Below are 21,055 nucleotides of genomic sequence, written 5' to 3'. Positions count from 1 at the left end.
TTATTATTATTATTATTATTATTATTATTATTATTATTATTATTATTTTTAGATGGAGTCTCACCCTGTTGCCCAGGCTGGAGTGCAGGGGCACAATTTCGGCTCACTGCAAACTCTGCCTCCTGGGTTCAAGAGATTCTCCTGCCTCAGCCTCCGGAGTAGCTAGGATTACAGGCGCCCACCACCACACCCGGCTAATTTTTGTACTTTTAGTGGAGATGCCATTTCTCCATGTTGGCCAGACTGGTCTAGAACTCCTGACCTCAGGTGATCCAGCCACCTCGGCCTCCGAAAGTGCTGGGATTACAGGTGTGAGCCACTGCACCTGGCCTTTGTTTGACTGTTTACAGTTGTGTTATACTTCCATATCTGAAATTTCATAATCAATGCCCTATGATAACAACAAAAAGATATCAGTCTGATAATATCACTATTTGTTATTGTTATTCCAGGTATCCGTTTCTGTTACCAATACTGGAGCAGGAGTATGTGGCCAAAAAAATTGTAAATGCTATTTTAGAGGAACAAGTTTATTTAATGATGCCCAAATTTTTATATATCATATTGATTCTTAAACAGTAAGTTAATAATGACCTCACTATCATTCTGGTTATTGTGAACAAATTGTCCAATCACTGCTACCTCTTTTGCATATGAAGCTACTTTATATATTTATTTAATGGTAAGAGGAAGAACCTTAATAGTGCAAAAACAACTTATCGGATTATTGCTGTGTCTTGGTTGCTTCAGACACTGACTAAATTTAACAATTATTTAGGTCTTGCAAAACACACATTTTTTGTTTCAACACAAACAAGTAACAAATTATTTGGGGATTTTTGTTTGTTTTTTATGTTTTTGGTTTTGGTCAACTATTTAGTTTGATTAGTGTAGAGCTCTACTTTGAAAACAAGGGACAAAAAACCACAAGTATGTTGCCAGAAAAATATTAAGGGCATTTTACAATTTCTTCATTTTATTTTGCGAAATAGCTCTGGCAACTTCATGCAAGGCCCATGCTATGAGTTCCAGGTATTTGTTAATGGATTCCACCCAGATCCACATTTAGCATTTATGGGGTGACTACTACATGCTAGCTACTGTGCTGATAGCTTTGTGTGAGTTTTATCAATTTGGGAAACCTGAGGTTTAAAGACAGTAATTTTTGCAGGGTTAAACAACTAATAATATGTGCTGCAACTAAGTTTCAAACTGAAGTTTCCAATTTGATTACAGAGCTTAAGGTCTTACCCTCAAGAAATACTACTCCTTTGCTGTAAGTAGTAGCAGAGTAGAAAGCACAAGCAGAGATTCACTATTACAAAATTATGTTACTGATAAATACAGTACTTTCTTTACTATTTATATCTATTCAACATATTTCCTATTTATCCTTAGCTGACCTGATTGCTTAGCTAAGTCAAAGTCCCACATTGTACGTTCCATCACATCTGTCCCTAGTTTTTGGCACACTCATCACACCCGTGGTTGCTTGCTACCTTGCATGATCCCTAAGAATAGAAAATATTGTCTGAATTGTTTCCTGCCCCTTGCCGCAGCCTAGGACAATACCTAATCTGTAATTAGCATGCCATAAATATTTGCCACATCGAGTTGAATTGAGCATAACTGAGCTGAAGATACAGCCTCTAGCCTCAAGGAACTAAAATAATGGTTCTTCATCTTGGGCGCACATTGTAATCACCCAGGGAACATTTAAAACTACAGATTCCTGGGCCCTACCCTCCAGAGATTCTGCTTAAATGGTCCAGTTTTTTTCTAGTTTTTGCTACCTTTTGTTAGCCTAGTAAATAAGGATATATGTACTCTTTCCACAGAACTCAGGGGTGTGATACAGGGATAAATTGCGGCCTGAGCAATGGGGCTTTTCAAGGCTCTAGTGATTCCAAGGTGTAGCCAGGGTCGAGAGCCATTGGCCTTGAGGCTAATGATAGTACTTGGGGGTGACACAGCACTTTTCTCTTCCGTCCTCCCATTAAGTGACACTTTGAACTTTGCATAATTTGCAGTTACTCTTTGCAAAGTAGTTTATTTGACTCCTCTCAAAGAATCATAATTTTTTCCTCTGCTTTTCTTCTAGAATAATATCTCCAAAAATGTTGATGGCCCTTGGTGAGTACCTTGGAGTGGACACTTGCATGGTTTCTTTCAAAGGGAGAAAGAAAGCAAATGAACTTCAGACTGAAACTGAAGGGAAACACCAATAGCTCAAGCCGCAAACGTGGGAATCAAAGTGTTACAAAGGATAAACTATTCGCAATTCCCCCTAATGCTTAAAGGATTGCAGTCTACCAAGGATTACTGAAGCTTTCAAAAGTGTCAATTGTGTTTTCTGGACATAGTTTACACACCAATTATTTTTCTAAGCATTCAAGTTATCTGTCCAGTTTTTCTTATCATTTTTTAGCTTTATAAATGAGGACATTGCAGTCTTTTCAATGGACTTTGAACATAATATGTTTATAAAACCATATTAATGCAAGTTGACCCTAATTTAATTTTAAAATAGATCATATATAATACCTTTGGAAGAGAGATAATTATAAATAATGACCTTATAAGTCAGTTTTTTTATTTTGACAATTTTTCAACGTCAGCTTTAAAGATACATATTAGTTTCATAATTAAGGAAAATAATGTTTGCCTCACAAAGTAAAGGCATATTAGTGTTGCCTTTTCATTCCTAGTAGATGTTCATCTCAAGGCTCTTAGTGGGATTGAACCTGAATATTTGATAAAATACATTTGTAACTTATCATTTTTGTTTGCATCTGAATATATCAAACTCTTAGCTCTTTTACTCCACTAAAAAAGTACACATTAGAATTATATACACTATTGGTTTGAAAATGAAACATTTTCATACTTAATTCAACAAAATGCTATATTAACTGATGTAGTTGAATACATGACATAATATCCTCATGAGAAATGGGCACAGCATGTGCCAGCTATGTGGCAAACATTCCTAACAATCTCACCTCTGGGCTTGGAATAGTTCTTGAGCTGTAATCACTATACAATAGTGTAGCTTTATCTCCATTGGGCTCCAGACCTACTGAACAATGGTAACACCAAAAACTGAAAATTTCAAGTAAATTAAAGTATATATTCAGTTGACCAAAAAGTGAGCACTCATTTTATCAGATCTATCCTAGTATTTGGGACATAATATGTCTATGTTCATGCAAATAAAAAGCATAATTTAACTTGAGATGAAAAAAAGTGAGAAAAAAATTTAATACAGAAATAAAATAAAACATTCCAAACAAGCAATTTGTAAGAAAATGAAACTTATCTTTTAACAGGTTTGTGAGTAAAGCCCTTCTAAAATTTTGATATCTCTCTGCCTTCTTAAATGGAGTATTCAAAGCACAGTTTAACTTTTATTTAATGGTGCAGGAGCATTAACATATTTTTACCTAGCTCAATTGACAACCAGCAGTGGTTTTTGAAGGGCCATTTACTTCTAAATAAACTGATCCACAACCCCTCACTCAGGTGTAGGAAGACTTGACATATCAGCTTTTGCTTCACTCAGCCAAGAATGTATCCTGCCACTTGCAAAGCTGAATCTATGAGATGTACTTCTATTGGCATGCCTAATATGTCTATGTATTTATGTGTTGTGTACACAATGTTTCAGTACCACTTTAAAAAGCTCTAATTAATTGGCTTAAGAAAATAAAAGCACTTTAATCAAATACTTTATGTTGGAAAAAGAAAAGACTGGTCAAATGCTTTTTCAAGTTTAGGCAACTTAACTGAAATCTTTAATAAATAAACTAGCTTTAAGATTACTGTAAACTATAATAATATTAGAAAATGTCTTAAGAATTGCCAGCATACATTTTTGTTTGCATTTATTAATTAAGCTATTTCATACTTATCCCTACTAAATACTATAAGGTGTCAAAATTTGGCATAGGGGTTACAAAACTATAAACACAGCTCAAGACAGAATGATCTTTGCTGTGTAATATTTAATAAATAAGACATTGATATTAATTTAATAAAAATAGCTACATTTTGAATTTAGTAGGATTACCATAACTGCTAATCTTGTGGCTTTAGACAGTCTAGTCTGCAGGCAGTAAGGTTTATTTTGGGAAGGAACTGTTATCACCTTTGTTTCAAAGCTAAACTATAAACTAAGTTCCTCCCAAATTTGCCCAGAAATCAACAAGGACAGCTTGGAGGTTAGAAGCAAGATGGAGTCAGTTATGTCAAATCTTTTTCACTGTCTCAGTTATAATTTTTCAATGGCAGCTTCATAACTTTAAATAATGATTATGGCGGTTTTCATAAATAATCTAGGTAAATGATTAAAATAAAATAAGTAGGTAAATGTAATGGGATAAATACTTATAGAACAACTCATCATAATTTAGAAACTAGAGTTATATTAAATTAAACAATACTATTTCATTATTTGGATATTTTTCAATAAAATATATTTGTAGAAAAACTTTCTAAAAAAATGTTGTGTCCTTTTTTAAAAAGGTGAGCAATTTTTGTCTAATTCAAAGCTCTCTTTTTTTTCTGAAAAGATTCTCACTCTCTCCCCTAGGCTGGAGTGCAGTGGCACAATATCAGCTCACTACAACCTCTGCCTGCCAGGTTCAAGTGATTCTCCTGCCTCAGCCTCCTGTGTAGCTGGAATTATAGGTGCGTGCCACCACACTTGGCTAATTTTTGTATTTTAATAAAGACAGGGTTTCACTATGTTGGCCAGGCTGGTCTCAAACTCCTGACCTCATGTGATCTGCCTGCCTCAACCTCCCAAAGTGCTGGGATTACAGGCATGTACCACCACACCCAGCCTCAAAGCTTATTTAAGGGTTATGTATTAAACAAGGAACCGGAAAATAAGAGAGATGTTTAAAAAGTTATAAAAATAAAGAGTTTTTTACTAAGAAAGCTGAAAGAGAAATAATTTTATATGAGAAAGAATCTTGTACGGATTTAGTCCTGGAATAAAATGACTGGCTTTTTAAGAAAGAAGGATGTTCAGGAGGAACCAGAAGGTCCAAGCATGTCATGAATGGTCTGTGTAAGACACAATAAGTGGATATATTTTTTAAAAAACCAAGAAACAAGTTATCTATAACTAAAAGGAAATTATAGGTCTTTCTAGAGATTGGATTTGATGTAAAAAAAAACTTATATGCTAAATAATTGGATAGAACAATGAAGTTTTCTTAAGGGATTGATTTGCTCTTAAGAAATAATGAGTTCTTTCTGTGTGTTTTGTTTTGTTTTTTGTTTTGTGTGTGTGTGTGTTTTTGTTTTTTTTTTTTGTTTGTTTGTTTTTTGAGATACAGTTTTGTTCTTGTTGCCCATGCTGGAGTGCAATGGTGTGATTTTGGCTCACTGCAACCTCTGCCTCCTGGGTTCAAGCAATTCTCCTACCTCAGCCTCCTGAGTAGCTGGGATTACAGGCATGCACCACGATTCCCAGCTAATTTTGTGTTTTTAGTAGAGACGAGATTTCTCCATGTTGGTCAGGCTGGTCTTAAACTCCTGACCTCAAGTGATCTGCCCACCTCAGCCTCCCAAAGTGCTGAGATTACAGGTGTGAGTCACTACACCCAGCCTCAAGAGATTTGTTTTTTAAACACAAAGTTCAACCGTTACTGTGTCTTAGTGTTTTCAGTTTTCTCTCCCTTTTTCAAAGGTGCAAAATAGTAACACTCTCCTTAACTCATTTTCAGCTCATATAAGTTTTTTTCCTCGAGTTCTGTTTGTTGTGGCCTGATGCTAACAATGTTTTCTTAAAGGTCTACAGGAAATGTTTTCTTCCAACATAATATTCTATGTAGTGCAGAAGGTTTTCTCTTTTGCCTTTGGTAAGTGGCCTAACAGATTTTACAGGGTATCGAAACAATTCCTATGTCATTATTATTAAGTTTTGGTTTGCTTAGGAAAAAATTGAGATTAATTTTATTTTTGAGAGGAAGTCTCACTTTGTCACCCAGGCTGCAGTGCAATGGCGCAATATTGGCTCACTGCAACCTCTGCTTCCTAGGTTCAAGCAATTCTCCTGCCTCAGTCTCCTGAGTAGCTGGGATTTAATCAAGGTTATTATGTCCATGTATCTTTCAGTGTATGCCTTTAAAGTACTTGTGACATTAAGTTACAGGGCTTTGACTGCTTGAGTCTAAAAAGAACACCAAGTCTTGCTAAATCTTAAACACTGACAGCAATTAAAGCCTCATCTTCAAGCAGGCCCAGTAGAAGGTGCAAATCAAAATAAACTGGATTCTTGAGACATGGGGCCAGAAGTTAAAGCTATTCAACTCTTCAAGTCCCAGGGACTATTGCCAAAGGGGGGGACATGTGAGATTGTAAGGGCTAATTTTTGATAAATAAAATAAATTCAGTTTCTCTATAAATTAATCATTAATGTCAAAGGCACACTGATGCAAGACCAGCATACCGGCCCCTATGTCAGATTAACAAGGTTTTTATGAAGCATTAACTGACCCTTTAATAAAGATCATAAAGGTTATAAAAGGTTTATGGAAGTGATATCTTATGGTCAAAATTAAAATTTTATAGATTGTTTATAAAATTTTGAAGAACAAATTTAATTAGTTTCATGCCGTTCTTACTAGGGCTTCTCACTTGGAACTTTAGTCTCCTCTCTCAAAAAATGAAAGTTTTCACCTTTTTGAAATCCTTGAGTTAACACTTTGGTTAAATGAATGACTTATTTTACAGTGATCTGTGATCCTATTTTGTGATATCAAGTGTTTTAAACCTTTGATATTTGACAGACTTTTCAAAATCAAATTATAAATTATGTCTTTTACTGACCTAATTAATCCTTTAAGATATTAAGTTCCCTAAAGTCCAAAAATAACATAATTTGGCTTATTTGATACAAAAATTATATAGGAAGCATTGTCAAATATGAAATGGTATTTGGTTTTGGGGGGCTGTATTTGTGTAAATATGTTATTGGTGTGCGTTCCAAAACTATGAGAAACTTCTGTAATTCTGATATGACTTTGTTTACATTATTAGTAATAATTATAATTGTTGGCCAGGCGCGGTGGCTCATGCCTGTAATCCCAGCACTTTGGGAATCCGAGGCAGGTGGATCATGAGGTCAGGAGATTGAGACCATCCTGGATAACACAGTGAAGCCCCATCTCTACTAAAAATACAAAAAATAGCTGGGCGTGGTGGCAGGCACCTGTAGTCCCAGCTACTCAGGAGGCTGAGGCAGGAGAATGGCATGAACCCAGTAGGTGGAGCTTGCAGTGAGCCAAGATAGCACCACTGTACTCCAGCCTGGGTGATAGAGTGAGACTCTGTCTCAAAAAAAAAATTATTATTATTATTATTATTATTATTATTATTATTATTATTATTACTGTTATGTTAAATTATTATGTGCCACAGAAGTAATAAATTTCCTTGTCAATTGTGTCTTTAATTATGGCTGCCCTAAAACTTTTGTCATCCACTGACAATTGTCTTGTTTTTGTCCTCTTTAGAAGGTGGTTTTATAATAAGCTATAAAAACTCTAACAGATGCTTTTGAATTGAGGTTTCTGATAACTTTGGAGATTGTGACATCAGAACAAAGAAAAAAATTTTCAGGACTCATGGAGAGCTGAAATGTTCATGAATATTCCCCAGGCAGAATGGGAATTAACTGAATGAACTGAACTAATAAATGATTGAACTAATCTTTTTAACTTTTTGCTTAAAATGTTGCAATCCTTTGTTTTTCAAAGTCAAGAAAACCTTTCTTTTGAGCTATTGACAGCTTTTAACAATTTAGTATACTCCTATGAACAAAATTTGAAGCATATTTTTTTCTTTCTACCTGATTTCTACAGATTTTGGAAACTATTTGTAAGTATTCTTAACTTACAGCAATACAGTTATTTGTATAAGTGCAATAAGAATCTGTTTTAATTTGTAACAAGACACAACTAGAGAAGCTGGTTATTTTACCATGGCTTTGACTGGAATGGTTTGCTTTCCTTTAAGGAATCAAACTTGACTTATGGAGCCAATAAAAGCCCGTTGGAAAAACTGGCCTCAGAGCTTTTCTACACAGTCCATGTACAGGGTTCCTGACCTGTTGTAAGTAAAGAATGTCACTTTCTGACAGGCCCAGGACCCCCAAGTTTATCTTGGAACCTAAAGAGAAGAGGGATTAACCCTTCATAAGTATCTGATGGTACAAATCCATGGCTGGGTTCAGCTTTTACAAAGTCTTATGTGAGATTCCTTCTATGGAAAAAAGTTGGATCATAGTCAATTTTAAAGCCTATGTTAAAAAAATTAATCTTGCTGCACTATATACAAATAATCAGGCCAAGTATAATAAGGCAAATCAGTCCTACCATGACTTATCTTTAGTAAAAATAGGAAGCTGGAGAGAGAAAAATTATGTTTCAAAAACTATAGTACACCTGATGTTAGATCTAGACTTGCCTAATGTTTTTCGATTTTTATTATTTTCTACACTTTGTACCAAATTCTAATTTTTCTTGGCTACAAGTCTGCAAAATAATGTTTTCCATTGTTTTCCTTCTCTTTTCCTTCATTTTTCCTAATTTGGAGTCACCAAAAACTAAGCTGTGCTTTTGTAAAGTCCTGTGAACTAAAGCTACTCAACTTAAACTTCAGGAAAAAAATAAAAGCAACCTATTTACATACATAAGCCACTTTCATACCTACCTACTGATATATGGACTTCAGAGTAATGTGACCTACATTGATTTTCCAGCATTGCTCTTTTCTTCATTATTGTTTTTCTCCCTTCATCCTCCTATTTTCCCTGTATAAAACGTAAGAGTTCACAACCTGCTAAAAATGAGCTTTCCTAATAACTCAGGACCTGCTGATCTAGAAATAAACCATCCTAGCTATAAGAGATCAGATGAAACCAGAGATTCATTTTCTTCTAAAATGCTTTCTCCAAAAGACAGTTTAAAAGAAAAGGGGGAAAATGTGAAAGGAAAATAAATATCAGCACCCCAAATCACTAAGCTAAAGGAAAAGTCAAGCTGGGAACTGCTTAGGGCCAACTTGCTTCCCATTCTATTCAAATTCCCTCCTCTGCAAACTGAGATAAATGCATATCTGATTGCCTCCTTTGGAGAGGCTAATCAGAAATACAAAAGAATGTAACCATTTGTCTCTATCTACCTATAACCTGGAAGCTCCCTCCCTGCTTGGAGTCTTCTGGCCTTGGCTTTGAGTTGTCCCACCTTTCCAAACCAAACCAGTGTTTATCTTGCATATGTTGATTGATATCTCATCTCCCTAAAATGTATAAAACCAAACTGCCCTAACCACCTTGGGCACATTTTGTCAGAATCTCCTGAGGCTGTGTCACAGATGCACAGCCTCAAATTTGGCAAAATAAACTTTCTAAATTAACTGAGACCTGTCTCAGATTTTCAGGGTTCACGGTTCTAATGACCACAATCCTATTCTCCACTTCAATGAGCTCAATATTTTCAGGTTCCACATATGAATGGGAACATGCAGTATTTAAGTTATGTGCCTGATTTATTTCACTTAACGTAATGTCCTTCCAGCTCATGCACACTGTTGGGGATGATGGGACTCATTGTTCTTTATTGCTGAATAATATTCCATTGTGTATATATACATTCTTTTTATCCATTCATCCACTGATGGACATTTAGGCTGATTCCATATTTCTGTTACTGTGAATAGAGGAGAAATAAACACAAGTGTGCAGATGTCTCTTTGACATACCTATATCTTTTCCTTTTGCTAAATATCTAGTAGTGGGATTGCTGGATCATATGGTGGTTCTGTTTCTAGTTTTTTGAGGAATGATATGGTTTGGCTGTGTTCCACCCAAATCTCATCTTGAATTACGGCTCCCATAATCCCCATGTGTCATGGGAGGGGACGAGTGGGAGGTAACTGAATCACAGGCATGAGCTGCTGCACCTGGCCCACTTCAATTTCTTTCATCAGTACTTTTGTAGTTTTCGTTGAAGTGATCTTTTGCCTCCTTAGATACATTTTTTCCTTGATATTGTTATTTTTTGTAGCTATTATAAGTAGGATTGCTTTCTTAATTTCTTTTTTAGCTATTTCATTATTGATGTATAGAAACATCACTAATTTTTGTATGTCAATTCTATATCTTGCAACTTACTGATTTTGTTTACCAGTTCTAAGAGTTTTTTTGATGGAGTATTTAGGTGTTTCTATACACAAGATCATGTAATCTGCAAAGGGGGGATAATTTGACTTTCTTTTCTCCAATTTAGATGCCCTTTTCTTTCTTTTGCTTAATTACTCTGGCTAGACCTTCCAGTACTATGTTAAATAATAGTGATAAAAGTGAATGTCCTTGTCTTGTTCTAGTTCTTAGAGGGAAAGTTTACAGCTTTTCTCAATACAGTAGCATGTTAGCTGTGAGTTTGTCATGTATGGCCCTTTTTGTGTTGAGGTATGTTCCTTCTATAACTAATTTATTAAGAGTTTTTATTATGAAGGGATGCTGAATTTTATCAAATGCTTTGCTACAGCTATTGAGATAATCATATGGTTTTTGTTCTTTTTTTCTGTTGATGTGATGTATCATGCTTATTGATTTGCATATGTTGAAACATCTTTCCATCCCCAGGATAAATCCCACTTGATCGTGGTGTATATTTCTGAGACAGAGGAGGATCAATATGGCTGACTAAACACAGGTACATGTGCCTCCTCCATAAAGAGGAACCAGAATAGTAAATAGATACTCACATTTCGGACAGATTATCTAGGAGAGAACACTAAGATTTGCCAGAAAAGAGACAGGGAGCACTAGAAGGAAGGAAGGAAAGAGTTCAAGGCAGGCTGCCCAACCATGGACCTACTGAGAGCCAAGAGAGTCTCCTGGATGCAAAGGAACAGTAAGAGAGAAACCCCCAAGGGTTGGCTTGTATGATCTCAGCTACAGGGGGAACCCTTGGCCCACTGGGCCTTGGGCCTGAAATACAGAGCTTTTTAAAGATTATACAGAGTTTTCTAAAGATAGAACAGAGCATTGATTCAGAAAGGGGATCAACACACAATCTTACAGGCATCTGTGACTAGACCAGCCTCCAAAAGATGCCATTTTTAGAGCCTAGATAATGAAGATCTACAGACATGGCTGCAGCTGATGCACTGCTCCAAGAAAGTAGAGGGGAGACTGGGGGCTCCCATGTATCCCTGAGAGGGTCCCTACTGCCCTGCTGTAGGCTCCTGTTGAAACAAAGACATTAGTGGACTGCACTCCCCAAAGTTTCTTGCTCACATGCTTGCCTGGCAAGGACCCCACTCTCCCTGATTTGAGGCCCAAGCTGCCATTTTGAGAGTTTAATGCTGGGTTGCACCCCACACTTGGGCTGCATTTGGGCTGATGTGGCTGGAGCTGCTGCCTGGCCAAAGGGGAACATGGAACTAGGCTATCATATGCATATCTAGGACAACATCCACTGCCCTGCCACAGGCTGCTGTGAGAATGAAAAATGAGCAGACAATACTACTCACAGCTTTTTATCTATGCTGCCTGGCTGAGAAGGACACTGCTCTCCCTGGTCACAGGCCCAAGGTGCCAATTTGAGAACTTAAGGTTGGGCTTCGCCCCATCTTCAGGTCATTTGAATTGATGTGGCTATAGCCACCACCCAGCCAAGAAAGGAAAAGAAAAATCAAACTCTTCTTTACATATCTAGGACAATACCCACTGCCCTACCACAAGCTGCTGTGAGTCTTGAGCAACCACAATCCCCACAGCCTCTTGCCCATGCTGCTCATATAAGGGGGGCTCTGCCCCTTCTGGTCACAAGCCCACAGTTGGCACCATTTTGAGGGTTTAATGCTGGGCTCTGTCACACCCATGAACCAAGTTCAAGCTGATGCAGCTGCAGCCATCACTTAGCCAGTTCAAGGACAGAGGGGATGAAATACTCTTAAGCACACTTAGGACAATACTCACCACCCTACTATGAGCAGCTTTGGAACAGGGGACTAGCCTACCCAACCCATTGCAGCTATGAGGAATACCAACATGTACCACTTGGATACCCATGGGTTTCCCCACCACTACTGCTGCCACAACAGTTGTCCAGCAGCCTCAGAACCTACCTACACACTTGGCCCACCAATCCCCCTACTACCTTCTAAGCAAGCCATCTAGAAATTCAAGAATAAGCCCTCTAGGATCCACTAAATGGAGCCAGTGTAAGCTGCTCTGTGGCTTCAAAACAGGCATATTCATCCCACTGCTTCCACTACTGGGCCCAAAGGTCGGCACCATTGGCATCCAAGTTCCCAGCAAAACTTCACCACAATCTCAGCTCACCCTAAGCCACCAAGGAAATTACAGATACCAAGATACCACTGACCTGCGTATTAGCAAATAAGTCATACAAAGATCACACTATTGCAGGCAACCAAATCAAAGCCAAAATATTCTACTCAACCAACTCACATATATTTTCAAGGAAAATTCTCCCCTACAAAAGCAATTTCAAAAAATTGAAACAAGTGACTGCTACAACTGATGCACAGATATCAACAGAAAAACATAGAAAACACAAAAAAGCAGGGAAATATGACACCACCAAAAGACCACAACTGTCCAGAAATAGATACCAATCAAAAAAATTCCTTGAAATGCCAGATAAATAATTCAAAATATTGATTTTCAAGAAGCCCAAAGAGATGAAAGAGAAATCTGAAAACAAATACAAGAAAGTCAGAAAATCAGTTCAGAAAATGAATGAGAAATTTACCAAGGAAACAGATATTTTAAAAAAAACAAGCAGAAATTCTGGAATTAAAAAAAGTTCATTGAAGGAAAAACAAAATACATTCAAAAGCTTCAATAATAGACTAGACCATGCAGACAAAAGAATGTCAGAAGTTGAAAACAGATCTTTTGATATAATCTAGCCAGACAAAAATAAGATAAGGGAATTAAAAAGCCTTTCAGATGTCTGGTATCACATAAAGCAACAGAATATATGAATAATCAGTATTGCTGGGGATGAAGAGAGATCACGATGTTAAGAAAACCTATTTAAGAAAATAATTCATGAAAACTTCCCCCAAGACGAGCAGGAGAGTCCGACATCCAGATACAGAGACCCAGCAATTCCCAGTGAAATACACTGCAAAAAAAGACTCCACCACAGCATATTATATTCACAATGTCTAAAGTCAAAGTGAAAAAAGAATTTTAAAATTAGCAAGAGAAAAGGATCTAGTCACCTATAAAGGAAACCCCATCAGACTAACAGTGAACTTTTTGGCAGAAACCTTACAGGCCAGAAGAGGATGAGATGCGATTTTCAAAATGTTAAAAGAAAAAATAAAACCTGTCAGCTAATAATTTTATATTCTGCCAGAATAAGCTTCATCAGTGAAGGAGAAATAAAGTCTTTCCCAGACAAGCAAACACTGAGGGACTTTGTCACCTCCAGACTGACTCTACAAGAATGCTCAAAGGAGTCTTCAACATGAAAAGAAAGGCTGATATTTGCTACCATGAAAACACAGAGAAATATAAACTCACAGTTCTTATAAAGAACAATCACACAAAGGACATAGAGAAAGGAATCAAATGGCAACACAACAAAGTCTCATCAAACTACAAAGACAAAAAGAGAAAAAGAAAGGAACAAAGAATTTATGAAATAACTTGAAAACAATTAACAATACGGCAGGAACAAGACCTCAATATCAATATTCGTCTTGAATGTAGATGCACTAAATGCTCCACTTAAAAGATACAGACTGGTAGAAAGGATAAAAATATATAATCCCACTATATGCTGCCTACAACAAATTCACCTTACCTGAAAAGACACATATAGACTGAAAGTAAAGGGGTGGAAAAAGATATCTGCAGCTGCCTTATGGAAAAGTGGCCAGACTGTTTTCCACATGGGTCCCTGGACGTTGCTACTCACTAGACAGGGCCTGTTGACCTGGGCCTCCAGCACAACTACCCTGCCACCACCAGATTAGTTTAGTCACTGGCAGCTATGCATTTCTCTGGGAAGGAAATCCTGTAGACAACCCACAGCTCCTCTGCCATTGGAGTTGCAGCAATACTGTCCTTACAGTCTTCAGACTGGGGAAGGAAGGGCCTTGTTGCTTCACTGGGACCTCTGGCATGCTGCAGCTGCCAAAGAGAAAGGACCCCAGTCACTCTTCTCTGTGAGTCCCTAGGGCCCTGCTCTTCACCAGAAAGAATCCCTGGTTCAGGCCTGCAGTACTCCCCACCCAGATTAACATTCACATTGGCAGCAGCTCTGCACTTCTCTGGTGTGGTGCTCCCACAGGCAACTGAAAGCCCTTCTATCATTGTTACTGCAGTGGTATTGCACTTATTGACCTCAGACCTGGAAAGCAACAAAGACCCTAAGTGCTATACTCACATCTCCAGCATGCCGCAGCCACCCTAGAAAGAAAAAGCTGGTCTTTCTTCCCTGTGAATCCCCCATCCTCTTGGCTCATCACCAGGTGGAGTCCCCAGGCTTGGGCCCACAACAGTTGCCCCATCCCAGGCTTATCTTTCCAATTAACAGCAGCTCAGTGTTTCTCTGAAGTGGAGTTCCAAGAGAAAAGTGAAAGGTCCTCTGCTATTGTAACTGTCAAGGTTCTTGTCCCTGCTGGCCCCAAGCTGGGGAGTGATCAAAGAGCCTTAGCTCATGCCAGAAAGTCCTAAGCCAAGATCTCCCAGCACTCAAGTGGGAAAGGAGCCCAAACTCTCAGAATACTGACAGAGGGCATGGCTACAAATGTAAAGAAATACAGAGGAGCCACACAGCTAAACAAGAACATACCTACCAGCTATTATGCTCAAGTGCCGTGTACTAGATCACAGCCCAAGCTTCAACACCAAAAATGGTTTGCTAATATACCTTCTGTGAAACCAAGAACAAGAGGTTAACCACAAATAAAGGTCTTGGACAAAGCCTTGGCCCTGTGAAAATATCTACAATCAAAGTCAATGATTATACTCCATTTACACCACAGTTAATGGAACATCACCCCACACAGATAAGAAAGAACCAGTGCAAGAATTCTGACAATTCTAAAAACCAGAGTGTCTCATTATCTCCAAATGACCACACTAGTTCCCCAGCAAGGGGTTCTTAACTGGAAGGAAATGGCTGAAATGACAGACATAAAATTCAGAATCTGGATAGCAACAAAGATCACTGAGATTCAGGGGAAAATTGAAACCCATTCCAAAATATCCAGTAAAACTATTCAAGAGATAGAAGATTAAATAGCCATTTTAAGAAAGAACTAAACCAAGCTGATAGAACTGAAAACCTTACTACAATAATTTCATAACACAATCGGAAGTACTAACAGCAAAATGAGCAAGCTGAGGAAAGGCTCTCAGTGCTCAAAGACTGGTTATTTGAACTAACTCGGTGAGAATAAAGTAAAGAAAACATATTTTTTTAATGAACAAAACCTTTTATGGGATTATGTAAATAGACCAATTCTGACCCATTGGTGTCCCTGAAAGAGAGGGAGAGAGAGCAAGCAACTTGGAAAACATTTTTGAGGATACTAAACATGAAAATTCCTCAATTTCATTAGAGAGGTTAATGTACAAATTCAACATATTCAGACAACATCTGTGAGATACATTAAAAGATGACCATCTCCAAGACACACCATCAAGATACTCTCCAATGTTAAAGTGAAAGAAAAAAAACATTTTAGGCATCTAGAGAGAAGGGACAGGTAACTTACAAAGGGTACTCCATCAGGATAACAGGGGGACCTTTCAGTAGAAATCCTACAAGCCAGAAGAGATTAAGGGCCTACATTCAGCATCCTTAAAGAAAAAATTTCCAACCAAAAATTTCATATCCAGCCAAACTAAGCTTCATAATCAAAGAAGAAAAAAAAAATCTTTTCAGACAGGCAAATGCTAAGGGAATTCATTACCACCAGACCTACCTTACAAGAGGTAACTAAGGATGTGCTAAACATGGAACCAGAAGACCATTACCAACCATCACAAAAACACATTATATGACATACCAAAATCTGTGCTAATCAGGGTTCTCCAGAGGGACAGAACCAATAGGATATATGTATATATAAAAGGGAGTTTATTAGGGAGAACTGGCTCACATGATTACAAGGCAAAGTCCCATGATAGACCATCTGCAAGCTGAGGAAGAGAGAAGCCAGTAGTAGGCTCATTCCCAGTCCAAAAGCCTCACAACCAGGGAAGCCAACAGTGCAGCCTTCAGTTTGTGCCAGAAGGCCTGAGAGCCTCTGCGAAGCCAGAGTCTAAAGGCTGAAGAACCTGAAGTCTGATGTCCAAGGGCAGGAGGAGTGGAAGTAAATGGCCAGCAAGAGAAGATGAAAAAAAGCCAATGTCCAGTTGTTCTCCAAGGTCTGATTATTCCCTTACCCCAATGCACAGTTACCCTGGTAAAAGGCCAGAGGTCTCCTTGGAGAAGGATTGCAGAAAGATTAACAGTATACATTTTTGGTGGTATAGTGGGGTCCTTCCTCAAGGGAATCTGGCCTTCCCTTCATTCAAGGAATTCTGGGTCTGTAAACTGGCTCATCTGGAAATTGATTGAAGGGCCATGATTCTCTGTTTTCATAACTCAAATTAGACTTTTATCCACTTGATCTGGAAGTTTTCTGCTTATGCAAATCAAGTAAACATATAGTAGACTTCTTGACAATTTCACTTCTAGGAACAACATGATTAGCCAATGCCAGAACTCTACATGAGTCAAATTATTTTAATTGCTCCTTTGCCTCTGCTGTCCATTATGGTAACTATGCCCAAATTGCCTTTTGTGATTGAGTGCCACCACTTGGTCCCTGCCACCTTGGCATCCAATTATTCCCATTCCATTTGAGTTTTCCAATGGCATGACTGTGGTTCCCACTGTAAGATCTGGTGTACAGGGAAGAGCAGTCACAGATCTCTTCAAGGATGCTGGTGCTCCCCTCGCAAATCTATTTCATAAGATTTTGGTGAAGGATATGTCTTCTGGATCCTCCCAGTTAGAATGAGTAGGTCTAAGGTGACAGATTCACTCCAGCATTCCAATCTCCCTAAGCCTTTGAGTCCCTTCCTTTACATTAAACCAAGGGAGATCAGGCATTTCCAGCTTGCTCATGGTGAACTATCTTTTGATCCATGTATCAGCTAACCAAGCAAATAAACTATTAGAATCTTTCTTTATAACTCCCCAAACTGCAACATTAATGCAGAATCTCTGCTTAGTGGGCACATATCAATAAATTCAGCCTGATTCAACTTTATATTTCTACCACAATTATCCCACACCATTAATATTCATTGCCATAACTTTCTACAGATTTCTGCTTACATAAATTAGAAAACTCAAGTAGTTATTTTGGAGTGTAGTGCACCTCTTCATGGGTCACATTCTTTAGCTCTCTTCTAGAGACCTGCTAGGACTCAAGTCTAGTTACAAGTCTAGAAGCAAAGAGAGTGGTGGGGGTGGGTCCTGAGGAGAATCAGCATGGTCTCGTGTGGCAACTTTCTCAGGGGTGGCCACTGCTGTTTCCTCAGGTAATGCAGGATTAATTTCCCCAGACAGTTGTGGAAAGGCTAAAGCAGCCTGGGTGGGGGAGTAGATGTTGCCACCACTGGGGGTGGGGAGGCCATTTCCTCTGGTAAAAAAAGTCTCATCAGAATTTAGGAGTTCGGTGTCCCCAGCTTACCATCATGTCCCCATCCCAAGTTATAGGCTCCCATTATTTCCCAATCAATGCCCTCACTTTAACAGCAGACACCTGGCAAGGCTGAGTGTGCACTTTTTGTTGCAGGTTAGCCACTCATATGATAAGAGCTTGTGTCTGATTTTCAGTAATTTCAGCCCTTTATCTACAGAAAAGAAGACTCTCACCCAGGGTACCCTTAGAAACTGAGGCAAGTTATGTGTTTCTGGAACCAGGAGACATAATCCCTCAGCTCATCCTTTTGTTTCATCGCTGAGTCCAGTAAACTTTGGAGCAACTAACCAACTTCATCATAAAATGAATGAAAACAAACATACAACATACCAGATGCTCTGGGACACAGCTAAGGCAGTGTTAAGAGGAATATTTATAGTGCTCAACATCCACATCAAAAAGTCAAAAGATCTCATATTAACAACATAACATCACACATAGAGGAATTTGAAAAATAAGAGCAAACCAACCCCAAAGGCAGCAAAAGAAAAGAAATAACCAAAATCAGAGCTGAATTGAACAAAATGGAGATGAGAAAAGCCATACAAAAGATCAACAAAACCAAAACTTGGATCATTGAAAGAATAAATAAGATTGATAGAGCTCTAGCTAGACTAATAAAGAAGGAGAAGATCCAAATAAACACAATCAGAAATGACAAAGGGGACATTACCATTGACCCCACAGAAATAAATTTTTAAAAACCCTCAGAGACTATTATAAACATCTCTATGCACACAAACTAGAAAACCTAGAAGAAATGGAGAGATTCCTGGAAACATACAACCTCTCAAGATTGAACTAGGAAGAAACTGAAACCCAAAAAGACCAGTAACAGGTTCGGAAATTGAATAAGCAATACAAAATCTAACACCCAGAAAAATCCTGGACCAGTAGGATTTACAGTCAAATTTTTACCAGACATGCAAAGAAGAGTGGGTACCAATCCTACTGAAACTATTCCAAAAATTTGAGAAGGAAAGACTCCTCTCTAACTCATTCTATGAGGCCAGCATTACTCAGATATCAAAGCCAGGCAGAGACACAATAAAAAAAAGAAAACTTCAGACCAATATCCCTGATGAACGTAGACACAAAAATAATCAACAAAATACTAGGAAACTAATCCAGCAGCACATGAAAAAGCTAATCCACTACAATCAAGTAGGCTTTATCCCTGGGATGCAAGGTTGGTTCAACACACACAAATCAATAAGTGTGATTCATCACATACACAGAAAAAAAACCACATGATCATCTCAATAAATGCAGAAAAAGCTTTTGACAAAATTCAACATCCTTTCATGTCAAAAACCCTCAACAGACTAGGCATCAAAGGTACATACCTCAAAAATAATAAGAATGTTCTTATTATTTTGATGCCCAACATCAGACTGAATGGGCAAAAGATAGAAGCATTCCCCTTGAGAATCAGAATAAGACAAGAATGCCCAATCTCAGCACTCCAATTCAGCATAGTACTGGAAGTCATAGCCAGAGCAATCAGGCAAGAGAAAGAAATAAAAGGCATCCAATTAGAAAGAGAGAAAGTCAAAGTATCTTTATTCACAGATGATATAATACTATACATAGAAAACCCTATAGTATCTTCTCAAAGTCTCCTAGATCTGATAAACAACTTCAGCAAAGTTTCAGGATAAAAAAAATCAATGTACAAAATTAGTAGCATTTCTATACACAAATAATGTCCAAGCTGAGAGCCAAATCAAAACACAATCCCATTCAAAATGGACACAAAAAGAATAAAATACCTTGGAATACAGTTGATGAGGGAGGTGAAAAATCACCACAATGAGCATTATAAAACACTGCTGAAAGAAATCAGGGATGTCACAAACAAATCATTAAGTAAATGCAAATAAACACCACAATGGGACACCATCTCACACCAGTCAGACTATTATTAAAAAGTCAAAAAATAACAAATGTTGGAGAGATTGCAGAGAAAGTGGAATACTTACACACTTTTTGTGGGAAGGTAAATTAGTTCAGCCACTGTGGAAAGCAGTCTGGAGACTTCTGAAAGAACTTATGGTAGAACTACCATTTGATCCAGAAATCCTATTACTGGGTATATACCAGAAGGAATGTAAATTGTTCTACCATAAAGACACATGCACATGTATGTTCATCACAGCACTATTCACAATAGCAAAGACATGAAATCAACTTAGATGGCCATCTGTGGTGGACTGGATAAAGAAAATGTGATGCATGTACACCATGAAATACACACAGACATAAAAAAATGAGATTATGTCTTTTGCAGCAACTTGGATGGAGTTGGAGGTCATTATCCTAAGCACATTAATGCAGGAACAGAAAACATTCTCATTTATAAGTGGGAACCATACATTGAGTACACATGGACACAAAGAAGGAAAGAATAGGCACTGGAGCCTATTTAAGGATGGAGGGTGGGAGGAGAGTAAGACATAAAAAACTACCTCTCAGGTACTATGCTGATTACCTGGGTGACCAAACCCAAGGGACATGCAATTTACTCGTGTAACAAAGCTGCATAGGTACCCCTTGAACCTAAAATAAGTGTTGGAAAGAAAATAAAATTGACAACACATAAAGAAGTTAATAAAAACCAGCAGCAACCTAGCAAAACAAGTATTACTAGACCTAAAGAAAGAGATAGACAGCAATAAAATAGTAGTGGGGGACTTCACTCACAACACTAGACAGATCATCAAGAGAAAAAATTAACACAGAAACATTGGACTTAAATAGTACATTAGGCCAAGTGGACTTAAGAGACATTTACAGAACATTCTACCCAACAACTACAGAATATACATTCTATCCACCACCACATGGAAAATTCTCCAAGACAGACCACCTGTTGGGTCACAAAGTAAGTCTTAACAAATTTTTAAAAATCATAGGAAGTCATATTCTCAGACCACAGTGGAATAAAAATAAAAATCAATACAAAGAGGAACTTTGGAAATTAAACACATACATCAAAATTAAACAGAACACTCCTAAATGATTATTGGGTCAAGAATTAAAACGAAAATTTAACAATTTTTTGAAATTAATGAAAATGAAAACACGACATACCAAAACCTGTGGATACAGCAAAAGCCATGCTAAAAACAAAGTTTAGTGCATTAAATAGTTACATCAAACCAGCAGAAATAACACAAATTAAAAACCTAACATCACATCTCAAGGAACTAGAAATATAAAAACAAACAATGCCCAAAGTTAGCAGAAGGAAAGAAATAATAAACATCAGAGTAGAACTGAATAT

At 37.7% G+C, this 21,055-nt stretch overlaps 1 protein-coding gene across 1 annotated transcript in view; it reads left to right on the top strand.

Moving 5' to 3' along the window:
• The window catches only part of LOC111524869 (short-chain dehydrogenase/reductase family 16C member 6-like), a 25,930-nt gene extending 23,702 nt beyond the window's left edge, over positions 1-2,228 (top strand). Inside the window, exons 5-6 of the mRNA XM_023190173.1 lie at positions 453-578; positions 2,102-2,228. Of these exons, the coding sequence (XP_023045941.1) occupies positions 453-578; positions 2,102-2,228 (253 nt within the window). The remainder of the gene's footprint in view (positions 1-452; positions 579-2,101) is intronic.
• The last annotated feature ends 18,827 nt before the right edge of the window (positions 2,229-21,055 follow it).

Source organism: Piliocolobus tephrosceles, chromosome 7 (genome assembly GCF_002776525.5).
Source record: "Piliocolobus tephrosceles isolate RC106 chromosome 7, ASM277652v3, whole genome shotgun sequence".
Lineage (NCBI taxonomy): Eukaryota > Metazoa > Chordata > Mammalia > Primates > Cercopithecidae > Piliocolobus > Piliocolobus tephrosceles.
This window is presented reverse-complemented; position numbering and strand designations above follow the sequence as displayed.